This window comes from Barbus barbus (assembly GCF_936440315.1).
Source record: "Barbus barbus genome assembly, chromosome: 48".
NCBI classification, from domain to species: Eukaryota; Metazoa; Chordata; class Actinopteri; order Cypriniformes; family Cyprinidae; genus Barbus; species Barbus barbus.
In genome coordinates, this window is record NC_136726.1 from 5,074,886 (window position 1) to 5,099,511 (window position 24,626).

At 38.4% G+C, this 24,626-nt stretch overlaps 1 protein-coding gene across 1 annotated transcript in view; it reads left to right on the plus strand.

Annotated features, from left to right (window-relative positions):
- rassf7a (Ras association domain family member 7a) overlaps positions 1-24,279 on the plus strand; it is a 25,539-nt gene extending 1,260 nt beyond the window's left edge. The window contains exons 2-6 of the mRNA XM_079411884.1: positions 16,060-16,218; positions 16,755-17,617; positions 18,735-18,909; positions 19,899-19,985; positions 24,003-24,279. Of these exons, the coding sequence (XP_079268010.1) occupies positions 16,116-16,218; positions 16,755-17,617; positions 18,735-18,909; positions 19,899-19,985; positions 24,003-24,034 (1,260 nt within the window). The 5' untranslated portion in view covers positions 16,060-16,115 and the 3' untranslated portion in view covers positions 24,035-24,279. The remainder of the gene's footprint in view (positions 1-16,059; positions 16,219-16,754; positions 17,618-18,734; positions 18,910-19,898; positions 19,986-24,002) is intronic.
- The last annotated feature ends 347 nt before the right edge of the window (positions 24,280-24,626 follow it).

The window sequence follows — 24,626 nt, forward strand, 5'->3', positions numbered from 1 at the left end:
GAAAAATGAGACATGGCCCGTATGTGGTGGATAATGGATGATAGCATGGAGCTTGGATTTGATTATGCATCTGTGTTTAGGTCTACATTAATCATGCTTCTTTAACAGGCCGCTTCCCACTAAGTCCTTTCTGAACTTGCTTTTTCTTTTAATCTAACCAAATTCCCCTGTCAGTCTGTGTTTAACCACAATCGGCCTCCTAATGACCAGACTGCATGCTTGAAAGTCCAGCATGGCCACCAAATCTGGTTAGTATATCATTAGGAGTTGTGTAATATCATTATCTTATTCCAAACATAAAACCTTCCCAAGCATTTATGACTCCAGGCGAATATTGCAGATGCAGTACTTGTGAAATATGGCTCACATGATGTTTATTCATGACTAATCAAATTAAATCTGGTGACGTGGAGTCAAAGGCAGCAAGTGACAGTTCAGCACTTGGCTTGTTAAGCTGATCAGGGCAATGCTGGTGTGATGTACTGTCAGACAGCTCCGTTTAGCCTTCGTCCTGTTACTGATGAGAAACAGCAGGTCTGAGAACACAGCTGTCCATTAGAGATGCAGGCGCACTGCGGTGCGGTGCTAAAACATTAATCGAGAGAGACTGGACACGGGGAGAGTCAGTAGTGACTGTGGCTGTGCTGAGAATTATTGCATTATACAGGGATGCTTAGTGTCAGGGATGCTTAGTTTAGACTATAAGGGTACATTAAAGAGAGTTCACCCAAACATTCTGTCATTAATTACTCGCCCTGATGTTGTTCCAAACCTGTAAGACATTCGTTCATCTTAGGAACACAAATTCAGATATTTTTGATGAAATCCGAGAGCTCTCTGTCCCTCCCATAGAGAACAAGGACACAATCAAGGCTCAGAAACATAGCAGGGACATCATTAAAATAGTCGATGTGACATCAGTGGTTCAACCGTAATTTTACGAAGCTACGAGAATACTTTTTGTGCGCAAAGAAAACAAAAATAACGACTTTATTCAACGATTTGTCTCCTCCGCGTCACCCTATAGCGCATGTTATGTTTTCAGTTTTATTAGTTTCACCTTATATGCAAATCCTTCCCTTGTCAGCATAAAAACCTCTCTGTTTCCCTCTGGATCTTTATAGATATCTGTAGCCTCTCATGACATTTAAGCTTCTGCCTTTCACACCCCATTGACAAACTCAGGAAGGTGTAAAAATATGTGTTCAAAAGTGTGAAGATTCCCAGATAACACAATAAAAAGCCTTTGATTTGCCTTCAAGGTCAGAGTTTCTAGACAAATCAAACCCACATGCATGTACGGTGTACAGACCCACGTTTCTAGAAACGTTTCCAAACGTTCCATTTTAGAAATGGCAGCAGAAACTTTAATATGGAGAGCTTTATTAATGCAAGTAGATTATTGGTGTAATGTGAAATGTCTCTTTCATTTCTATGAACTTTAAATGTCCAATAGAGTTGTGGAATATGTACAAAACAATGGGCCATGCCGTCTACGTTGAAGTTCAGGGACAGTTATTGTGGGAACTATGCAAACAGATGTTTTTAGTAGTGTTTTTTCTCTCTCCTTGAAACGTTTTTACTGTATTTAGGTCGTTGTTTCTGAAATGATTACTTAACTAAGTTTTTGTTAACACCCTCAGAACACTGATTTATAGTTCTTCCAAAGTATAAAATGAATGAAATGCTACTTCATTGTTTTTAATACTCCAAAATGATCATTTTGAATACTCTTAGAAAAATAGGGGTTCCTAAAGGTTTTTTTAGAACCAATTTTGGTTCCCCGAAGAACATTTCAGTGAACAGTTCTTAAAAGAACCATTTTTAGAACATTTTAATTCTCTAACAAATCTTTTTCCACTGTAAAGAACCTCTTGTGGAATGAAAAGGTTTCATGGATGTTTAAGGTTCTTCATTGAACCATCAAAGCCACCAAAGAACTTTATTTTTAAGAGTGTACTCATTTATCTAGGCCTTACCATCCATATTTTTTTAACGTTAAGGACAGTTACAGAAGTGAGATGTTGAATATGTCCTCTGGCAGGAACGAGGTCTCCAGAGATCTTTACCTACAAGAGCAGATGCAGTTATTCTCCTGCTGCTTTAGTGGATATAGAACGGCATCTAGAAAAGATGAACCTACTGCATCCAAAATGCAGATTATGAAAGAGTCTGTAGATGTCAACCTTCCCTTGGTTTTGTGTGTTTTGGCAATCCTAGATAGAATTAGCATGAGATTTAAATGCATGTTAGATATGCATCATCTCCGCCGTACTCGATAGAGGAAGTGAAATGTGTTTGCTTGACATTGACTCATACGGCAGCTCCTGTCTGATGTGAGCAAGAAATGGAAAAAGCATAACCATAAACACTGACTGTCTGCTTATCCAACACACACCAACAGCTGACAACATCCTCAAAACAACTATCATCTGTGAAAATCTGCAAGGTCACGTCTTTTGAGTTGAAATGTGCGCAAGCTAAAGACATGGTATGCTTTTTTGAAAGGCTCCTTAAATTTATTCAGAGATACGTAAAAAGAAAAATACATTTCATTCATACAATGTGTTTTTCATGTAATTTCTGAATCTAAATTCATTTTGATATTTTTGGGAAGCATAAAAATAATGTCAAGGTGGTGAGAAAAACCATCATGCAGAAACTTGAAGAAAAAACTTGCATCATAGGATCCCCGAATGCACTCAGATGTCAAATCTCTTAAAATATCAGATAGTTTTAACTTTTTATGACAAAGCAAGGTTAGTTCAATAAACTGAATATCATAAAGTGATATTTATGAATGAACCATTTGACATTTGTAAAAAATACTTTTTTATTTTAAATATATTTAAATCACTTTATTGAAAGTTATGATTAATGCGTACAGTATTCAAGATGAACGGAAAATGTTATTAGACTAATTTGTAATCTAAATTTAAATGATATGAAACTCAACATAGAATACAAAAATTAAAATTTCCAAGTCGCATGCATTTTAACCCAGAATGTGAATATATTTTATTTATTTTGGACACATTTATTGTAAATGTTGGAAATTAGATATCCTCTGATTCAGTTGTCTGGTTCCTCGCTCCAGTCTGAAACATTTTTAAATCTCACAAAGTGTCAGTTTGCGAGACACGTTATTTTTAGCAAAGCACAGTCTTAATGTTTTTGCAGGCGGTGATGCGTCTATTTTCTTCCTCGTCTCAGCATCTGCTGTTAATTTGATTCTGCACGATCACAGTTCAGGGAAAGGTTTAGTTTGTCTCATTTTCTCATGTCTCATCCTGACACCCTTTACAGCTTTTCTCACAAAGCTCAGTTGTTTGATAATCTTTGATAATCTAAAAGAGCTTAGATTTCAATCCTCTGAGTTGTAACTTTGTTTCATCCTCGGTTCCCATGTCTTGACTGAAAAATCAATCTCCTGTGGTACTCTGATTCGCACGCATACTAATTTAAACGCTTGTCTGGTCCGGGACGCTGGCATAGACATTGTCTTTCTGCAAGATGCATCAAGGAGACTGGCAATGGTGTGAAAACTCAGAGTGTTGATGCTTTCCATGTCCCAAGGCTGTCTGAGTAATTATTTAGCAAAGCTCACATAATGAGAGTGAGTTCGCTATGCTTCAGCGGCCTTCACCCATATAAATATCCTCCCTTGGAAACCACAAGCTGTTCGCCACTGTTGCTTAGAGCCGTTGTCCCAAAGTTCCCATCTGTGCCGCTACTTGACTGCATAAGTAGACAGCCATTGACTGGCAGTTTAATGCGTAACCAAATACGCCATGAGCGAACCCAACAGCGGCCGCCCACTTTCTCAGCAACCTTCTTAAAAACTTCTGCACAAGCGTACTGTATATCATGACTTAACCTTGAAAATCATGTATTGTATCTGTATTGAAATGTTTATTCTATAACTGGGTATTGAAACAAATTTCACTGTTTAATTAGATTTTCATATAGGCTATTTAATAAATAGCCTATATAAGCATTTAAATGGTGGCTGTTATATTTATTAAAACATAAATATTGCAGAACAGGTTAAATAACAATATATATGTATGTATACATATATAAATATAATGCAGATATTTAGCAAAATGTTCCTCTCTAGTGTTATTTGTTTTTATATAGCTAACTATCGGGTTTATGGTCATTGAATGGCTTTCCTGAGGTAAATGCAACATTAAATGACAAATTGTTTACAAGCTGTTTTATTGATCTCTTTCCATAGTTGAAACACATATTGAGCGATTATATGAGACATGGTGCATTTTGGTAAGTTATACTGTTTCTTTCATCACATTATGATGTTTATTTTGTGTAGTAACTAGTAGTAAAGTTAAAGAGATGATCAGTTCACGTGCCACTTGAACCAAAGAGGCTACATTGATCTGCCCACGCCAGATTAAAGAGCACCAAAACAGTATTTATTCTCTTAATTTTATAAAATATTGACAAAATTTAAAAGCTGAGACTTGTTTTCATATAAAAAGTAACACAGTGTGAAGCTCATTGCGATTTATTGGATGGGAGGTACTCTACAAATAAAGTTTAGTGAAGTTTTGTTTATGCATCTACTCAAAACAACACAGACCAAAAGATTCTTGGATTTAATAATCAATGTTGGTTCATCAAAATGAGAATTGATTCAAATAAAAAAAATCTTTATTTTCAGTCGCGCCCTAGTTTACACGTGATTATTAAAATTTCTACATTTCACAATGGTGAATGTGAATAGGATTTTTACTTCTGTATCCCAACTGTTGTGTTCTGTTGGTGACAGAAACTGATGTAGCCTCATCCACACTTTTGGTGGGAGGAAAGCCTTCATCGTGGATTTTCAGCTTCATTACACTTGCTGGAATAGTGATCTGGGATAGAGCAGGTAAATGCTCCCACACCAGGAATGTTATGTTTCGTAACCCATGCATTCCACTAAAGCTTTGACTGTGAATCAACACTGAGGTTTCCCGCCACAGGGACTGGATGTGTCACCTGAAATTGCACATTCCAGACCTTTTCCAAACATTTGCTGAAACTTGAAAGGGCTCAATACAGATCCCTGACCTTCACCGGCGGAGGAATGTGGAAAGGTGATGAACGGTCATGTGCTGGTATTGGTAGGAGTTGAATTTAACACAATTTTTGAACCAATCTTACTCTACAGAGTATCATTGGTCAGCATTCAAGTTTGCATGGATATTTGGTTGTCTGAATTACTTGCTGATGAGTTAGTTACTAGTTGACAAGTCAACCATGCAAACCCATCCCTAGTAAAATTGAATCACTTAAAGATTACAAAGACAAACTATTATTTATTTGGAATAACGTGCTTCATTGAATCATGCCCATTGAAACCACAATATTTTAAAGTAAACTGGGTCAACTTTGAATTCATGTTGACTTCAAAAAGTTTCTCTTCAAAAGGAATTTGATGGTGGATGTACAGTTTGTGCACCTGTTAAAAAGTATTCACTTCTATACAGTCTGACCACAAGGGAGTTTACTCTCGTTTTAATATAGCCACTCGCAGTAGGTGCACCTGTTCTGTCTTGCATTGAAAATAGGCCAATGCCTCAGGACTTCCTTTGTTGGCGATCTGTCTTTTACACCTCAGGCTTTGATATTCATCATTTTGATAAATATGGAACAAAATGCAACATTATAAAAAGTGCGGAACACTGTTTTAAATTATTTAGGCATGTAAAAGTGTTAAATAACTCACGCCGCACACAAGCAAATTTGGAGAACAGAGACGGTCTGGCTGTAAAGACGACGCGTACACGGGCTAAAATTGGCACGGCTGTTTTGTAATGTCAGTAAACAGATACTCCTTATTTCATTTCCTCAGTGGAAAAACACATTTAATTGGTTATGACGAACAGCAAAGCTCCATACAAGAGAAAATAATGGTTCAAAGCTGGTTTCTCTCTTCTAGGGCTTGTTGTACACGGCTAATGTTATTTTCTCTGCAGATTCCCTTATGGTCCGCTTACACCTGGACGGTTTCTCTCATGAGAAGTGAAAACCGCCCACCTGTCTTAAAGACTGGAATTACAACCCATGCATTATACTTAACAGATTCTTGTGGTTGCACTCAGAATTGGTTTTCCAGATGGTGTCGGACTCAAGATTGGCCTTAATTTGTGATCTTTTTGCGAAGTTTATTTAGAAGCCCAAAATGCAACTTCCCATTGGAGGCTTGACAAAAATGCTTGCCCACACACTTGCAGTCTCTCTCGCTCAGTGTTTATCCCACTTGTTGAAGCCAAGATAGGGATTTCTGGGCAGTTAGTGGAGACAGCCTCTTTTGTTTTCCCAGGCTGCCTTTGTTTAGGTTAGGGGTGAAGCCTGGTCACTTTTGGTGCCCTCAATATTCCTCTGTCTAAAGGCAAAGGGCCACAGAAGAACTGCTGAAGAACCTTTGAGGTCTGACGCTGAAGTGCTCTTTTGGTCCGGTGTCCCCGGTCTGCGATTTCTGCCGAGGGTAGGGGTGTGTGATTATGAAGATTTTTGATCGTGGACGATAAAAATGTCTCCACGATATGCTTTTGAAGAAATAGCATTGTATCTCATGGCATTGAAACTCATTCAGGTTTAATACAACTTTTGAGTAAAAATTAGTAAATGAAGGTATAAAACACAAATTTTTGGGTGAATTATTCCTTTAATGTTAATAAAACACCAAACACAAAGATAAAAATCACTCACTGCTCTTGACTGAAGAACTTTAATACAGTTGTTTTAATAGGAATCAATCTATATAGGCCCCGTTTCAGAGACAGGGCTTAGACTAAGCCAGGATTAGGCCATAGTTCAATTAGGGCATTTAAGTAATTTTTATAAATGTGCTTAGATAAAAAAAACATTACTGGTGTGCATTTTGAGACAAAACAAATGCACTGATATATTTTAAGATCATCAGTGCAAGTTTCGTTCAGTTGAAACCACTCAGACTTACGTTTTAGTCTAGGACTAGGCTTAAGCCTTGCCTGTGAAACCGGGGGATAGTGTTTTATTTTTATATTTGTTCATAGTTTCTTGAGTGCTCCTGCTAAATACACCTATTGTACCTGAAAATAAAACACGGTTTATTTTATTTGTATATTATGTGTATTTGTAATGTGTATCTTTGTTCTCATTTTTTAATAACAAAGATAAAATAATGACAACGATTTTTATCTTCACCCACTTTGGTCTAAATATCTGCCATACTTTTTTATATTTTGTTACCTTGAAAGACTTTATAATAGGGAAATTAGTTTGGCTGTAATGCTCAAACAACTTGCAAGATAGAATAACCAACATGACAAAGAATCGTGATAAAATCGTGATATTTCTAAAACTAAATTTTTTTATATTTTTGCCATATCGCCCACGCATAGCCGAGGGGGACCAAACCCATACACATACATATATATATATATATATATATATATACATACAGTGCCCTCCAAAAGTATTAAAAATACTTTTAATACTTTTGCTAATATTTACCAAAAATTACATTACTTGTGTAATATATACTATTATGTACACCTGTGTACACTGTGTTTCAGATGAGCTTGTATGTTTGGGATCATGAGCAGATCCTTTCTTTCTCCAAACTTTATCCTTTCCATCACTTTGGTCCATAAAATGAGTCCATAAAACCTTGTCCCAGAATTTCTGAGGCTCGTCTCCTATTCTTCTTGCTAGTGAGTGGTTTGCATCTTCTGGTGTAGCCTCTGTACTTTTGTTCATGAAGTCTTCTGCGAACAGTAGATTGTGATTCCTTCACTCCTGCCCTCTGGAGGTTGTTGCTGATGTCACTAACAGTTGTTTTAGGGTCTTTCTTTAGAGCTGTCACAATGTTTCTGTCGTCCACTGCAGATGTTTTCCTTGATCTACCCGTTTGAGGTGTGTTAGTACACCAGTGGTCTCTTTCTTCCTCAGGAGAATCCAAATGGTTGTACTTGCTATTGCCAGTGTTTGTGCAATGGTTTGATTGACTTTTCATCTTCTCTCAGCTTCACAATTGCTCATTTTTCACCCACAGACACCTCTCTGCTTTTCATGTTGGTTACACGTCTAGCTAACTATAAATGCAGTCTGCACGAATCTGAAACTGAGCGCAGACATTCAGTGCTATTTATTGTTTGAATAATCCATTAATAGGACACACCAGGGCAACAACACACACCTGTCAGTCACATGTTCCAATACTTTTGGTAACATGAAAAAAGGGTGGGTTCAAACAAAAGGTGCCATCTTCTAAATTGTGTATCAGATCCAGATGAAAATACCTGTAAATAAAAGCTGAAATGTTAATCTCTCATCTCATATTCATCTTTTGATGTCAAACTTAAATGTTTTCAGTCTACAGCAAAAATAAAGTAATTGGCCTTACTGTTCCAATACTTTTGGAGGGCACTGTATATATACAGTATGTGTGTGTGTGTGTGTATATATATATATATATATATATGACTCTCAGTAGTGCAGTCGCTCAAATTAATTGAAAAAAACATTTACTAATTTAATTTAATAAACATTTACGAACTAATTTTTGCTAAAAAAATAATTAATAATCTAAACTAATTTGTAGATTTGGTAATTTAACTAATTTGCTAAAACAAATTTGATTAAAGGCATTTATTAGGGAGAATATTTTACACATTTTTGTTAGAATACAGTAGTGTTATGTACCACTCAATTTCAATTCCGTTTAGTACCACTAGTAGTGCAGAAATTACACGCTTCACAATTTGTAGCGCTGCTTTTTTTTAGTTAGCTGATTCAAAAGCTGTACAGGACTGTGGTAGATCAAGTTTATTTTATAATTAAGGGCCAGATTTACTAGCATCTTGCGCCAACGCACTCCATCTTTTGGCATTAAAATACTAATGTCAGGATTTACTAAAGATGCAGAGTGAAGAATTAGCGCTGAAATTGCTGATGCATTTGTAGGAGTATCCCTTTCAAATGGAAAATGTATGGGAGGAGGGTATTAAAATGAATAACGCAATGCAATTTACTAATGTTTGTGCTCATCACATTACTGGTATTTGCGTTATTATTTAATGCCCAAAAAAAGCATGTCTTAAAGCAGGCGCTAATTTGCGCTGCTCTTGGTAGATTGTGCTGGTCATTATGGAAATGATCCGGCTGTGTCTGTGTTCTTTAATGTGTGCATTGTTAGTAAATCACCTGCAGAATTTTCCCCTTTCATTGGCGCTTTTATGGAATTACACTCTTGCTAATATTTACCAATGATTTGTTAACCATAGGGCCATAAGTATATATTAAATTTTTTTTTTTTATATTATGTTCACTGTAAACACATCCGTCTGGATCGGTAAATCAGACAAATGGCACAGTTGTAGACTCCATCCAGTTTTTGCATTTGTTGTTGGCAACAAGGCCATTATGAAATACTGTCTGTTCAGGTTATGGGTGGAAGCGCTCAATGCACGTGGATCCGGCTGTAATTCATGCTTGAAAGCAGTTACACATTTATAGATGCATGTTTGTTCAAAGAATGCTAATCAGTCAGAGAGGATATGGGTACAAAAATGTGAACCACCAGCTGACTCACCTGTGATGTTGTTTGTGGGGGGCATGTTCAGGACTTGCCTGGAGTTGTTTGATGGTTATTTTGATGTAAGAGTGGGCATACTGTGAATGGATGGGTGGTACTATGGTGTAACATAGGACGGTACAGTTGTTATCTGCTCTGTTGTTATTTCTAGTTTGTTATTTTCCTTCACAGTGGATGAGATTGGTGTTTCCAAGTGAATGTCCTTTAGGGACAACATACTAAACAAAACAATGCTTTATCACAAACCATACAACACATTGCAAACCAAACATAGTCAGCTAGCTAAACTCAAAAACCATGTGTACAAAGGAGTTAAGTCCAAACAAAGGATATGTGTATAGTACATGTGACGTAAATTTGATCTTAAGCTTAGTATGCACATATACAGATTTTTGTACCACGCATACTATGTAGGTCAGCGCTCACATGTGCCTCTTTTTGCACTAATTTGTCCACAAGATGACAGCACTGACACTAAACAAGGATTAAACTTTCTAGTGCGCATGTGTTGTGTGCACGTTATCAAATGAAGTATACTTTGATAAATTGTGCTCAACTATACGCATATGCTAAGTATTCACGTCAAAACTGAAGTTTAATTTAGGCATTACGTTAAAAATCCAATTAAATGGATCGTTGACATATTCCTTTCATCGTTGACATATTTCCCTGAAACAGGAATTTGGGGTATAACAATTAGCCATTTAACCATCACATCTATGAAATATTATTAGCTACTTGCTATTGCTAGTCAGTTACAGATGGTGTTGACAAAAAAGATGACCCAAACATGGCCAGATTCCTGACAGGGTACTATTGGTCTTGGATCGGCTATCTATCGGATCTTTAGTGTCTATGCTTTGGATTGGTTTGACCCTTTATTTGTGTTATTTTATACATGAAACATCCTTAGCCAGAAATCTTGCTGATGCATCGCTGCTGCAGGGTGGATTTGCCATCCAAATAAATCACCATTTGATTCATAATGTGTAGAGACAGTAATAATTCTCTCCACACACCCATCAGACACTCCACGACACAACCCCTCTGCTTTCTCAGCACCGCATTCATTCAGTGATCAGCTGCTGAGGAAACATTAAATCAGAGCCACACTACAGCTGACAGAGAGTGCCGTCCCACCCTGCCCTTGGATTTTACAACGTTTTTGTTTGTTAAAGCTGCAGAAAATCAGACATGTTGGGCCATGTATTTGTGGCAGAGTAGGACACAGATGTGTTCTCACTCAGGTATTTTTTAAGAAAGAGCCGTTGTTGTGTCTATATGGGGGCTGAAGATGACATGCACCATGGGAAATATACTCCTCGACAGCTGCAATAGAAAACAGTGTCTGTACTGCATGTGATAGGCAACAATGGCCTATTGTGTGGGTTAATATTGCATTAAACACGTGTAAGTTTGCTATGGCAAGTGATCCATAAAATGTCTCAGACTGATGTTTGACAAGATATGCCATTGCTTATGTAACCGGTTCTACTCCACCCGCTCCGAGCGGGATTCGAACCGCGGTCTCCGGCGCGGGAGGCGGGCGCTCTAAAAAGGAGGCTAAAGGCCACGGCCTCTAGTGTCAGTCGCCAGAGCGCCTCTTTTTGAGATTAGGGGAGTGAGGTTTACACGCACCAGCACTTACTTGCCTACGTCTGTTACACTTACCCCCCCTGATCCTCACTCCCATCCGGGTCACGGCACCAATGTAACCGGCTCTACTCCACCCGCTCCGAGCGGATTTTAACCGTGCTCTCCGGCGCGGGAGGCGGGCGCTCTAACAAGGAGGCTAAAGGCCATGGCCTCTAGCGTCAGTCGCCAGAGCGCCTCTTTTTGAGATCAGGGGAGTGAGGTTTATACGCACCAGCACTTACTTGCCAACGTCTGTTACACTTACCCCCCCTGATCCTCACTCCCATCCGGGTCACGGCACCAATGTAACCGGTTCTACTCCACCCGCTCCGAGCGGGAATCGAACCGCGGTCTCCGGCGCGGGAGGCGGGCGCTCAAACAAGGAGGCTAAAGGCCACGGCCTCTAGCGTCAGTCGCCAGAGCGCCTCTTTTTGAGATCAGGGGAGTGAGGTTTATACGCACCAGCACTTACTTGCCTACGTCTGTTACACTTACCCCCCCTGATCCTCACTCCCATCTGGGTCACGGCACCAATGTAACCGGTTCTACTCCATCCGCTCCGAGCGGGATTCGAACTGTGCTCTCCGGCGCGGGAGGCGGGCGCTCTAACAAGAAGGCTAAAGGCCACGGCCTCTAGCGTCAGTCGCCAGAGCGCCTCTTTTTGAGATCAGGGGAGTGAGGTTTATACGCACCATTACATTATTTGATTACTTTCTGCAATATATGTAGCATTTCTTATTTATTTGTTCTACTGTAGTTTTTTGTTTGTTTGTCCTATTGCTTATTCGTTTCTTATTCTTATTTAATCACTGACTGTTTACTTGTCTTCAGTAAGCTCAAGGTTTTTTTTTTTAAATTTAGACTAGAATTAGTTTTTTGTGATATTGACACTGGTGACAAGAACTGGTGCCAAACATTTTTATATCATAAAGACCTTATTTAACGCAAAAATGACTATATCAAGATATATATTGTTACCGTGAAATAAAATTACTCATATCCTGATTTAAGATTTCGGTCATATCGCCCACCCCTTTTGGAAAATATTAGCACATTTGCAACGTTTAAGGTATCATTCATGTCTGTTGCACGGCGAGTTTAGTACTTCCATAGATTTAGCAATAGACATGCCGTCAAGTGTAATGTCAGCGTTGCCTCATGAATTATTTGCACTTTTACACTTGTGTATTAAACAGCAGAATTGCAAACAGAGAGAGCGTGTCTTTCTTCCCTTGAGGGGCAAGATGACATTTACATGCTACATTCTACAGATGTGTGTTTGTGCTCGTGTGAAACTTCTCTGTCTGTCAGAGGTTCACTCCTCTTGCTCTCTAATACATTAACAATGATTTATTAACGATAATATTGCACAGTAGTGGTTTTGATAAGAACAACTGGCTATTAACATCTGCTAATGTTAAGAGAGAGCACCACTCCTGCACAATAACAGTGCACTTGTTCCTCAGGACATATTCTGAACAGCCTGCAAAACATAAAGAGGATGATGAGAGAGAGGAATGGGATAATTCCAGTAATCATAGCTTTCGGAGAGCGCACTCAGGGAGGAGACAGGGTAGTTTTAGATGTGTCTGGGGTGGGTCTGCATTTCTGAAGCAGTGGGTCTGGACATGTGCAAGTGATTGAATGTGAGAGTTAACGGTTCCAAGCGTGTGACAGCTATCCACCCTAATCTCAAAGGCAAGTCTGTTGTGACTCAAGGTGGAATGCTAAAATATTATATATATTTTTGTTCCAACACGAATGCAGTGAACTTAAGTCCAAACTGTCCAACTAGCCCAATGCGTCTGGCACCTGTTGATTCTTCTGCGATTCGTCTTTCACGTCTAGTGCTTTGTTGTCATGGTAACCGCGGGGTGCGTTGAGAAGTGTACCCTGAGGCCATGGACTTGATTTAGTAGTATTGAGCCTGTTAGAGGTACAGGAGACAAAAGAAGATTTGTTTTACTCTCCGCTCTCTGCCTCACGTGGGCCAACGAGGTAGCATTCCTCTGTTTCAGTACAGATGGGAATGGGGAGGAAGAATGCTTCAGAATTGGCCAGCACTGTTTGAGAATTTTGAAGAACAGAAAAACAGAGTATTCAAGTGGCTTACAAGAGAAGGAGGAAAGAAAACTTTAGAAGATTCAAGATTGGGACTTAACCTGTGCCGCTAGGTTTTGTAATCTACGTTGCTGGAAAATTTACTAATGACAAACTCTATTTGTGGCCTAATTATCAAATGGCTCATGCAAGTTGGTGTTTTCAGGGTGGTTTCTAATTATTTATTTAGATGGCTCAAGTGGCTGCTTTCATAAATGTACATCTCACACTTTATTCTCTTTCTTGATGTTAAAAATAGTTGGGTATATGTTATGAAAATGTCTTTCACCCCAAATCAAAATTAGAAAAGATGTTTTGCATGCAGAAATATATTTACATTACAATAATGACAATTTATAAATTAAACAAATGCCATTGTGGCATTATTCCTATGAAAATGCATTAAAACATTTAGGGCAAAATATGGCCCGCCTTGTTCTTGGAAAAAATTAGGGCTGCCCCCGACTAAAGATATTCCTAGTCGACTAACACTCCTGCATTTTAGCGATTAGTCGAATAATCGTTCATTTATTATATTAATATAATAACTTGCGTATATAAGGAAAGGTACAGTCCAAGTTGAAGTTTAACACTTCCATATGACAGAAAATGCTAAAGCATGATATTAGCGCGTTCAAAATGAAAATTAAGCGCTTAAAACAGAATAGTAAAGCGTTTAAAGGATACAGCGCTTACGGACACAAAAATCAGTGGCTGGAATGTTATAGGCTAATTATAATAACATAAAAACAGCAATCAGACTGCCTGTGCATTTTAATAATTTATTATCAAAAATACAAACTGTAACAGTTACATGTCAAAAAAAAAAAACAGTTTTGAATAAAATAAACAAAAATTCGTTGTTTAAAATAAATCAAATAAACTTATTAGTAACTTAGGCCTAGTACAAAACAAGGCAAAAAAACCCAAAAACAAATAAATACTGTAGCAAAAACGCTGTTTGGTATAAAAATACAGTGGAAAATTTATATAATTTTTATATTGTTCAAAAGGAAAATTAACAAAAACGAACAATTTTATAAATGCACATGGCACATCGCACAACGCCAAAACTTAGAATAAAAAAGAAGGCAAACAAATTAACAGCCTAAGTATTTGATTAAATTGTTTAGAACAACTATATTTAAGACAAAATGTGGAACAAATAATTTAAAGAACACTAATACAAATCAAAAATATCAGAGCAAAGCCGCAAACTGTCATTAAGACGACAGGTGAGTCTTGACCTGAAACAACAAATTGCAAACATCAGACTAATTTTTCTAACAGAATAAAAAACAACTTCTGCATTATATAAAAACGAATAAATAAAAATATGTATTTATTTATTTGTATAGCCTACCCGTTATAAAAATACCCGTTTTTTTTATTTTTTTTTTATAGCCTAATGGATAGCAAACAGAAACACTACAAAAAGGAAATTAAGCATTCTTACCTAAGCTTTCAATTCGATTTTATTTTTTTTTCATATTATGTGAGAGGAACACCAGCTTGTCCACAATTCGTTCTTCTTTTTCCTGACATAATTATTAGCATCAGCCAGACCTCTCTCACAAGTGCGCTTTGGTATACCGCGAGGCACGAGATCGCGTTGATCTCTCGTTGCTTTGATGTCATACACCAACTGCGCAGCCCCTGAATGCGTAATTTCACGTGATTTTTTTTTGCGACTAACCGACTAATGAAAATGTATTCGACCAAGCCCTCTTCATATCGACTAACGTTTAGTCGACTATTTGGGGGCAGCCCTAGAAAAAATGCTGCTCCTTTCATTTTAATTTTCTTCACTCTCTTTTAAACATGACTTTAAGGCCTGAAGATAGAGTATCCATCACTGGGTATTTGGCAGCTGCTAAATGGTCTGCTTAGTAGCTTAGTACTGCTATTAAATGTTTTCATAAGTTAATGCGGTAGACTTTACCATAGAATTTCCTCACAAAGGGTGTAATATTCTACAGTCAAAGTGCACAGAACCAACATGTTTCATTCAGTATCTGAAACATTCGGATACTGCACCTTACCTTAGCAGCACCATCTGTTCCTGCTATGGGGCTTCAAAGTGGAGTCAGACACATGCAAGCACATGCCGTCTCTGAACAACTACATTCTGCCTGTCTGTTCCCTTAAGCATTGATCTGCCAAAATGCCTTTTGAAGAGAACCAGCAGTGCATTTAATTGGAGCTGAGCTATGAGTCCATCAACCTCCTGCTAATAATAACTCTCGAAATTTGCTTACCCACTGGTCCTGATGTTCAATCACAATTTCATGTCTCATGGCTGGAAATCCTGCAGGGTTTTAGCAATCAGGTAGAAACAGCTAAAGTAGAAAATAGCAAGAGTTTTCTTCATGGATGTATTTTGGACCTTATTTGATGAGTTTAGATGGGCAGTTTGGTCGTTTTGTCTACTCAAGTTCTCAAATCAACTCCATAGATGATTTTAACTATAAGTACTTGAGTACTTAAAGTTGGGACTGGGGATTACTGTGAAATGTTTGGTTAACAATTCTATGCATATGTCTGTCACGTGGATGTCTTCAGCCACTATATTGCATCTTGTAGACTTGTACCATCGCATTTAGAATCAGACCTGTTATTATAACTGAAAATGATGAGGGGTTTTTGATTGTCCTCACTTTCCCTCTATGTTTGTAATGTAATCTGTGAAGACAAATTTGCATTAACTTGTCGCCACTGCTGTTTTGTCATTTCAGAATCCATACATTACCATGCATTGCTGATGTAAGCTGATCTGTGTTCAGTGTCTCTGATGGAGCTGAAAGTTTGGGTGGATGGAGTTGTACGAGTGGTTTGCGGCTTGTCAGAAGAGACATCATGTCAGGACGTAGTCATTGCACTCGCCCAAGCCATTGGTAAGTACCTCTGAGAAAGAACTTTAGGGGGAGAGGTTAAACCAGGGTTTCTCAAATGCAACCCTCGAGAGACACTGTTTTGCAGAGTTTAAAGTGCCCATTTTATGCCATTTTTAAGGATCCTAATATTGTTTTAGGGGTCTCCTACAATAATCTTAAATGCAGGCAAGATTAAACAACACTTTTGCTTTCTAAAAATATGCATTTGATTTCACCTAATTTTCCAATGATTCTCAAACGATTCATTTGAAGCAGTTCCAAGATTCAGTTTCTCTAGACCCCTTTTTTCTGTGAGGCTACTCTGATTGGTCAGATGGCCAATAAACTGGGTACTGAGCTATCTTTCAACCAGTAGGTTGTAGGTTAGAGGCCTATAAAGCAGTGGTCCATGAGCTCTTGCCATAATGGCCTTCAGTAAGACACTTGAAGTAACCTTAGGACAGTTCCCCTAGATCCATGGGGATTTTCCCTGTAACAAGAATATAAATAAGATACAACACATTTTTAGACTCTAACTACCCCTGTGTTCTCTACAGGCCAGACGGGTCGTTACGTTCTCATTCAGAGGCTGAGGGACACCGAGCGCCAACTACTGGCCAATGAGCGCCCACTGGAGTCCCTGGCCAAACTGGGCCAAAACAGCAGCGAGGTGCAGTTCTTCCTGCGGCGGACCGGTCCCAGTAGCAGTGAAGAGCAAAGTCTGCACAACCGCACCCTCCCTCACTCCAAGCCTTCCACATCAGAACTCAAACGGGGTTTGCCGAAGAAATCTTACACCTTCAACTTGGGCCCCTCCAGTTCTCCACATGTGAAAACTAAGGACTCTCGTAAAACACCCTCTCCTGAACAGAGGGCGTCCCCAGTTCCGCACGCGCAGTACCTTCCGGGTCCATCTAAAGAGGAGGTGCTCAGGCATGTTCTCCAGCAGCGGGAGCAGCTACGTGCCCTCGATTCCCATCTGTTGTCTGTGGACAAGGAATGCGTGACTTGGGAAGAGTCGTCTGCTGAGGAGTCACCCCTGCAGGCAGAGATGGAAGTTTTGGAGAAGACCCTGTGGAAGAACCAGCAGGAGTTGGTGGATGAGGAGTTCTGGGAGGAGGAACTAAGGATAGAGACCGAACGGGAGCGTGGGATGAAGCGGCGGTTAGGAGAGCTGCATGCTAAACTGGATGATTGCGGGCAAAAGTTGCATGAATTCAACACTCGTGCCATGCAGCTTGAGGAGGACATTCAGAGGGAGATGCTACAGGCAGACATCTTGCCCGCCCAGTCCGATTCAAAAGACTTTTTGGAGGTAGTTGAGGCAGATCCTCAAAGTCGACAAAAGCAGGGGGAGGAATTGGAGGCGGAGCTTTTAGAGCTCGAGAAGGCTTTGGGGAGGGCGGAGACTCTGCTGAAGGTAAGCAGAGAGGGCGTGGCTCTAGAGAGAGGCTTGTAGATGTTGGCTGCAAATGCTGGAGGGTATTACGGTCCCCTCTGCGGAGGTGCATAATCAATGAACCGAAAATTTGGAAGCGAACAAAGGAACTCATCTTTTTAAAGTATTTCACACTCAGATCTTATGAATTCTGCTTTTTCTGTGCACAGAAACAAATGTTTTTATTTGGACACACATACATTTCTTTTATTTCCTGTGCATTTTATGCCTTGAAAGGACAAAATAAAGGCGTATACCTATTGAACGAGTTTCTTTTCCTACTGGGCACGCATGCATTTCAAACTGTACATAATTATGCACCTGCCTTAGTTTTATAACAGCATTTCAATATTTCAGTATTCCAGTGACTTAAATCAAAGACTTGCAAGTCTGTGAAGATGATCTAAACTATTTTATACCACAGTGCCACTCAAAAGTCTTCCTTTATGTGTTCTTCCAGAAAGCAAGGAAATCATCCATGACTAACCGGGTTTTATATAATCATAATCTACTCCCTTTAGACAAGTCATGCATGCAAATTAGGTTGATCTTCATCCTTCAACAGAACATGGTGAATTATCATAGTTTTCAAAAAGCAACTCAGGTGATTACTTGAGTCACATACTTTGTGGTTACCATTGACTTGTCTGTATTTGAATTTGGCTTGTCTTGTTAAACAAATGAAACCTACAGCCAGAAAGGTGTCAAAGGTACTCATAGAGAACAAATCCTAAGATTACTGTAATCAGAGCCGCAGGGCAGACTTACTGCCTTGGCTGTTGTTGCTGTTAAAACATGGCGCCAGCTTGTGACTACTGATGGAATTACACCAAAAAAGAAAACAAAAAGATACAAAATTGTTGGTTAAGTTGTATTCAGAAAACACACATAATTAAAGGTTTACAGGGAGTGTTTAAAGGTACTAATTAAAGCATTGCTGCTAAAATACAAATATATTCTAAAACGTATACAATAGCACGTTGTTGGCCACACACTACAATGCAAAACAATTATAGTGTTTTATCATTCTTATTCATAAACTGTTTTTTTATGCTAGTAAACAGGCTGTTTGTGATTGTTTTGTTCTCTCTGTGTGTAGGCTAAACAGGAGGAAGTGGAGGAGTTGAATAAGGAGCTGAGACAGTGTAATTTACAACAGTTTATCCAGCAGGCTGGAGCCCTGCCTACTCAAACTCAACCCCACACAGACCGCAGTGAACACCCAGAACAACTGGACCTGACTCAACAACAGCAGGACAAACACAAAGACAGCGGTATGGCCTCCACACACACACACACGCGCGCACACACACACACACACACACACACACACACACACACGCGCACACACACACACACACACACACACACACACGCGCGCACACGCACACACACACACACACGCACACACACACACACTAAATCTACTGCAGGTACATATGCACCTAACTGAGTAGAGGAAAATAAACTAATAATGGAATACTAGCATACTGTTTACTACATGCTACAGAGTATATACTGTATACTGCCAACTAATTCTAGTTTTATTTTGTGTAGTACCATAGTACCCTCCATTTTTGATGTAACAAATGAACTGCAAACAAATGATCATGTGGGTTTTCAATGGGTGACTTTAAAACAGCATGCTACCATACTACTCTTACTATTTTTAGTAGTATGCTACAGTACATTGTGCATGTTTTAAGATTTTTAAAGCAAAAATGCACTAAAAATAAACAATCACCTGATGACCAGATGATGTTTGCTCAACTCAGAGGAAACATTTAACGTGAAGAGGTGAAGTGACATTATGGCATACTACTGTTTCAAATGTTTATACTTGCATAATGCATACTGTTTCACATGCTATTTTTAAATCTCATTTAGTGTACAGTATATACTGCCAGTATGCAGTATACAAGGCTAAATTGTCGCATTTTATCACATGACCACATTATGTTTGTTTATACATATTTATTCCCAACACAGCATCCAGTCTTTATTTATGCTTAAATTTCAATTTAGTGTGAATATAGCTTATGTAAAGGAAATGCTTAAAATCTCAGCTCATTTCTTACACTGGAAATGGAAAGTGCATGGCATTGTGGGATACAATATTCCTTGTAGTGATTTCTGGTTGTATACTGCATTTTATTTCATACTGAAAAAATACTATATGCTTATTATATGGCTAGTACAGATATGTGCGTTTATAAGGACTTATGTTGTTGTTGATGCATATTTTGCTTCATATTTCCCCCAGATTCACTCCCACGTCCCACTGCCAAGCAGTTCCTGGGTCACCCGCGCAACCTGCAGCACCCCCTGGTGTCCAGCCTGAACCCTGAGGGTGTGTATGTGTGACAGATGCTGCCGCTGCTGCTTCCCTGCCTGCAACCCCAGCTGCCACACGCCGGTGGCGGCAGCCCTTTCTGGGTGAAGGTGCCTGCATGGTGGCCCTCCTTAACCGCCCTCTTCTGAACAACATGCCTGATTATTGTAGCACTTTAGCTGAAAGGCATTGCGTCAACTAATTTACGCAACATAAATAACAATATAGTTCAATCCAAAACTATATTTTCAGTCGCTGTATATTAGTGCTATTAATATACAGTGTATGATAATTTTGTTTGTAAATATAGATGTTGCATATTACAATGCTATGAAGTCAGTATGTAGTGCCTTTCAAAAAGAAGTGTTACCACAACCTGTGCTCTTCAACACTTTAGTTTAAAAGGTAGTGGGTTGGTTTCAAATTACATCTTGACAAGCTGCTAAAAACTTTTGTTGGAGTCGAGATATTTTTGCTTACAAAGATGTAGTTTGACTTAAAATTTGATGCAAACTAAAGTGTTTCTGCCATGTTCCCTTGAGTTCCACATGCTTTTTCTTCTTTATGCTCTTCTGTCCCAGTTTGGTGTTCTTACGTTGTGAGTCCTTCCAGCTGTTTTGCTGATTTATAGTGCAGCTGTGTGTGTGTGTGTGTGTGTGTATTATTAAAGGGATAGTTCCCCCAAAAAATTTGGATTTGGGTTATCATTCAGTAGCCCCTCACTGCAGAACAAAGATCCAGGGGGCAGGGTTGGATCTACATCTAGGGAGTTGAGATTGGTAGGTTTATGGGTGGAGATGGTTATGTTTAGGGGTGGGGATGGGTATGTTTAGGGGTGGGGATGGGTGGGTTTAGGGGTGGGGATGGGTGGGTTTAGGGATTAGGGGGTGGAGACGGGTAGGTTTAGGGGTGGAGATGGGTATGTTTAGGGGTGGGGATGGGTGGGTTTAGGGATTAGGGGGTGGAGACGGGTAGGTTTAGGTAAATGTAAGGTGGGAGGAGTTGGATCTAGATCCAACCACGCCCCCTGGATCTTGTGTTCTGCAGTGAGGACCATCTCTTATCATTTTCTTGGTGTTCCAAACCTGTGTGACTCTTTCATACTTGAAATGTAAAATAAGACATTTTGAAGAATGTTCACGCTGCTCTTTTCCAACCAGGAAGGTTTTTCCAGACTTTTGTGATCTGCTGGACTCAGCATAGCTTTGACACATTTAGCATCATTGATATCAAACTGGGCAACACGTATGTGACAAGTTTGAATATACGCAAGTGCAAATGAGATTTGATGGATTATCAGTTAATAACAACTTCAGTTTGGGACTCTTTCTCACGCAAATGCATCATGTGACTTCAGAAAACTTGAAATATAGTGCAAAAACTCACATTGGACACTTGTGATACTTTCATGGATTGTTTTGAAGCTTGAAAGCCTCTAGGGCTGGTTTTTATCCAAATCTAAGATAAAGTTTCATAATAATCTTTTTAAGAAGAAAATGACTGGCAATTTTAAATTGTATTGTAGGTGGTGTTTGTTGAACAAGTTGAAAAGCCATCTTTATGAAAAGTTGTTTTGGCCATTTTTTTATGTTTGTTTTCCTTTTTTTATCTTTATAGGGCTGGTTTTATGAAAACTTTCTTATGAAAGAAGTTACTAAATGTCTTAAGATAAAGTGGAAAAAACCTCAAAGGCTGTTTTAGTTGTTGTTGTTGCACTGCCTTCATATTTCCATTATAATCATAATCATTTTTAATGCATTGTGTATTTTAAATAGCTGTCAAAATTTGTCTAGTTTTTGTAGAATGATTGATTTTCAACTTCAGCAAAGTCTCGTCACACATAATCCTGACCGGTCATTGTTTACATTATCAATGCGCATCTCTAATAATAGTAATATGCATTATATGTAGCTAGTCTTATGTTTCAGTGCTTAATATTCAAATAACCCAATAAATTAATTAAACGCTTTACCTTTAGGGATTTTAGACAAGTTGGAAGCCATCCAAATTTTACAGTGAATTTTAAGAATATTGTTTAAAAAAAAAACATTAATAATGTTTGAATAAAAAAATAATTTGCAACGCTATTCTTAATTTAGAAAATATCCAAATTTGAATTAGAATGTGTGGTAATTCCAGCTGCTGTTTAACATGCATTCGAATGGAAAAGCAGCAGCATGAACATTCTGCTAAATATCTCCTTTCGTGTTTTACGGAATAAAGGAAGCCATGGGTTTGGACATCATGAGAGTGAGTAAATGATGGCGAATCTTATTTTTGGGTGAGCTATCCTTTCAACACATCTAATGACGGGATGGCTTTGCTGTGTTGTCTCCTTAAACAACTATATTTGTTATGACGTGTTGAATGATCCAAACAGTCTGAATGTTTGTACAGAGATTGTGAACACTACGTAAAACAGTCGTTTTTAAAGCGCCACATCTGTGATGTCTGATTGTGAACCACCAGTATGCAAAAATATGAACTATTTCTGTACTCATATGCAGTGCAGTCAAACCCAAATGTATTCAGACGCCTTCAACATTTCTCACATTATCACAGTTTATCCGCTATAGTTTAGAAAAGAACAAATTCATCTTGATAATGTCAGATAACTTTGATATGGATTTACAGCTGGTAAATTTAAGCACACAATTAGATAAAACCAGTTTAGGTCAACCAATTACCAAGAAATGCCAAGTTGTACTGGTAGTCCAACGTATGAAGAGTTTTTAGGTATAATATGTCTCAGTTTACTTTATTTTGCTATCCTCACTTACACAAATGAACTAAAGTGTCCTAAACCCACTCGTAAATCTTCTATCTGGTGTCTGAATAATTCTTGGTTTGACTGTACTTTCAAACAATTACAAAACTGGGACTTCTTGAAAGTTGGACCAGTTGCTAACTACATTATTAAGAGGGGAAATTCCCCCATGATTACATTTTCTTTGTATATATAACATATAAATGACAAAATCTCATATTTTAGTAGCTGTTTATCCAGTGATCGATTGTTTTTCCGGTCTGTATCTGTTACTTCCGGGACACAATCTGAGTGAACCTGCAAAGGGGAATGTCTTTTTCTGTATTTGCTATATTTCCAAAGAACAAATTGCATCAAATTCATGATTCCCACACATTATCAATGCCTTGTGCTGTATTGCGTATTCATTACACGACTGAGGCAGTACGTCAGCGGTTCATACGCAGTAGAGTTTGGCATTTGGACGTTTCTCTGCACACTGTAAAAAAAAATCCGTAAAATTTACGGAAAAAAACTGGCAGCTGTGGTTACCAGAATTCTACCGTAAAAAATACGGTAGCAACGTTTTAGGTTTTACGGTTTTAACTTAAATTTACAGTTAAATACCATAATTTCTTTAACTGATATAATCTTAATATACCAACCTATTAAAGTACTGAAATCTGTTTTGTTCCTTTGAAATACACTGATAACCACCAAATGCAGGTGATGATGAGAAAGTCACATGATGAGCCAAAGCCCATCACAAGCAACTTTTAAACAATAGAATATACAGAAGGTGCACAGTGTCATTCACACAAGCACTAAACACCATCATGGTGAGACTCCTTAAACTGAAATATGCTATAAACATTCATTTAACAACATTAGATGTAGCATACAACCCTAATAAACATAACCGATAAGAAAAAACTAAGAAGAAACATAGTTATTTCAAAGAAAAAACATCAAATTCAAACAGAATTTGAAATGGAATGCAGGGAATTCTGGGAACGTCAGTTTACGGTTTTTCCCTGTAAATTTTACAGGAACTTTCCGTTAACCATGTAACAGGTTTTTACCGTAGCATTTTCACAGTTTTTTACCGTTAAAATCACGATCATTTTTTACAGTGCAGGTAGAAGGTTTCTTTCTGTTTTCTCTCGGCTGCTGTGTGCATGGGATTGATGGGAATGTGTCTGAAAGCACACAGATGACGTATTTTTGTACTTATCACGATTGAACTTCCCAACAGCATCACTCAATGTGCTTTTCTATGTGTCTTGCAGTCCTGACATCCAGAGAATCGTCTTGGCGGTAATAAAGCTGAAGCGCAGGGCTAAGGATTTATAATGACTTTCTGCTTATATTCAACTCTGCGACTTAACTGTCGTCTATATAACCGTTTATGTTATATATTCACTGTATATATGAATTATATATTTACTACATTTTGGTACATTTCAAAACATGTATTTACTGTAAAATATTATCAGATTTTATCCCGAGAACGTTTACTTTTGTCTATGTATTTAAGTACAATAAAAGCTGTGCATTGTGTCTCAGATGATTCCCGTTTGATGGTTTGTCAGTTCAGTCTTGTTCCTCTTTTGCTGTTTTCTACCGATTCACAAAGTTTGGATGTTGAGTGAGAGCAAACACAGGGAATGTTTTCTAGCACTGGGTTAATAATAATAAAAATGACTATTCGTTTCACACACCCTGCCGCAAACCAGGGGTAATAGAGTTAACTAAAACTAACATGCCTAAAACGATAAAAATATCAACTAATAAAACGGCAAAAAATTAATTACTAAACCATTTACAAAAAAAAAAAACTCATTCCAAATTATAATAGTATCTCAATGATGGCCTAAACAGAGTTCATGTATACACTGGTGAGCAAAAGTCTG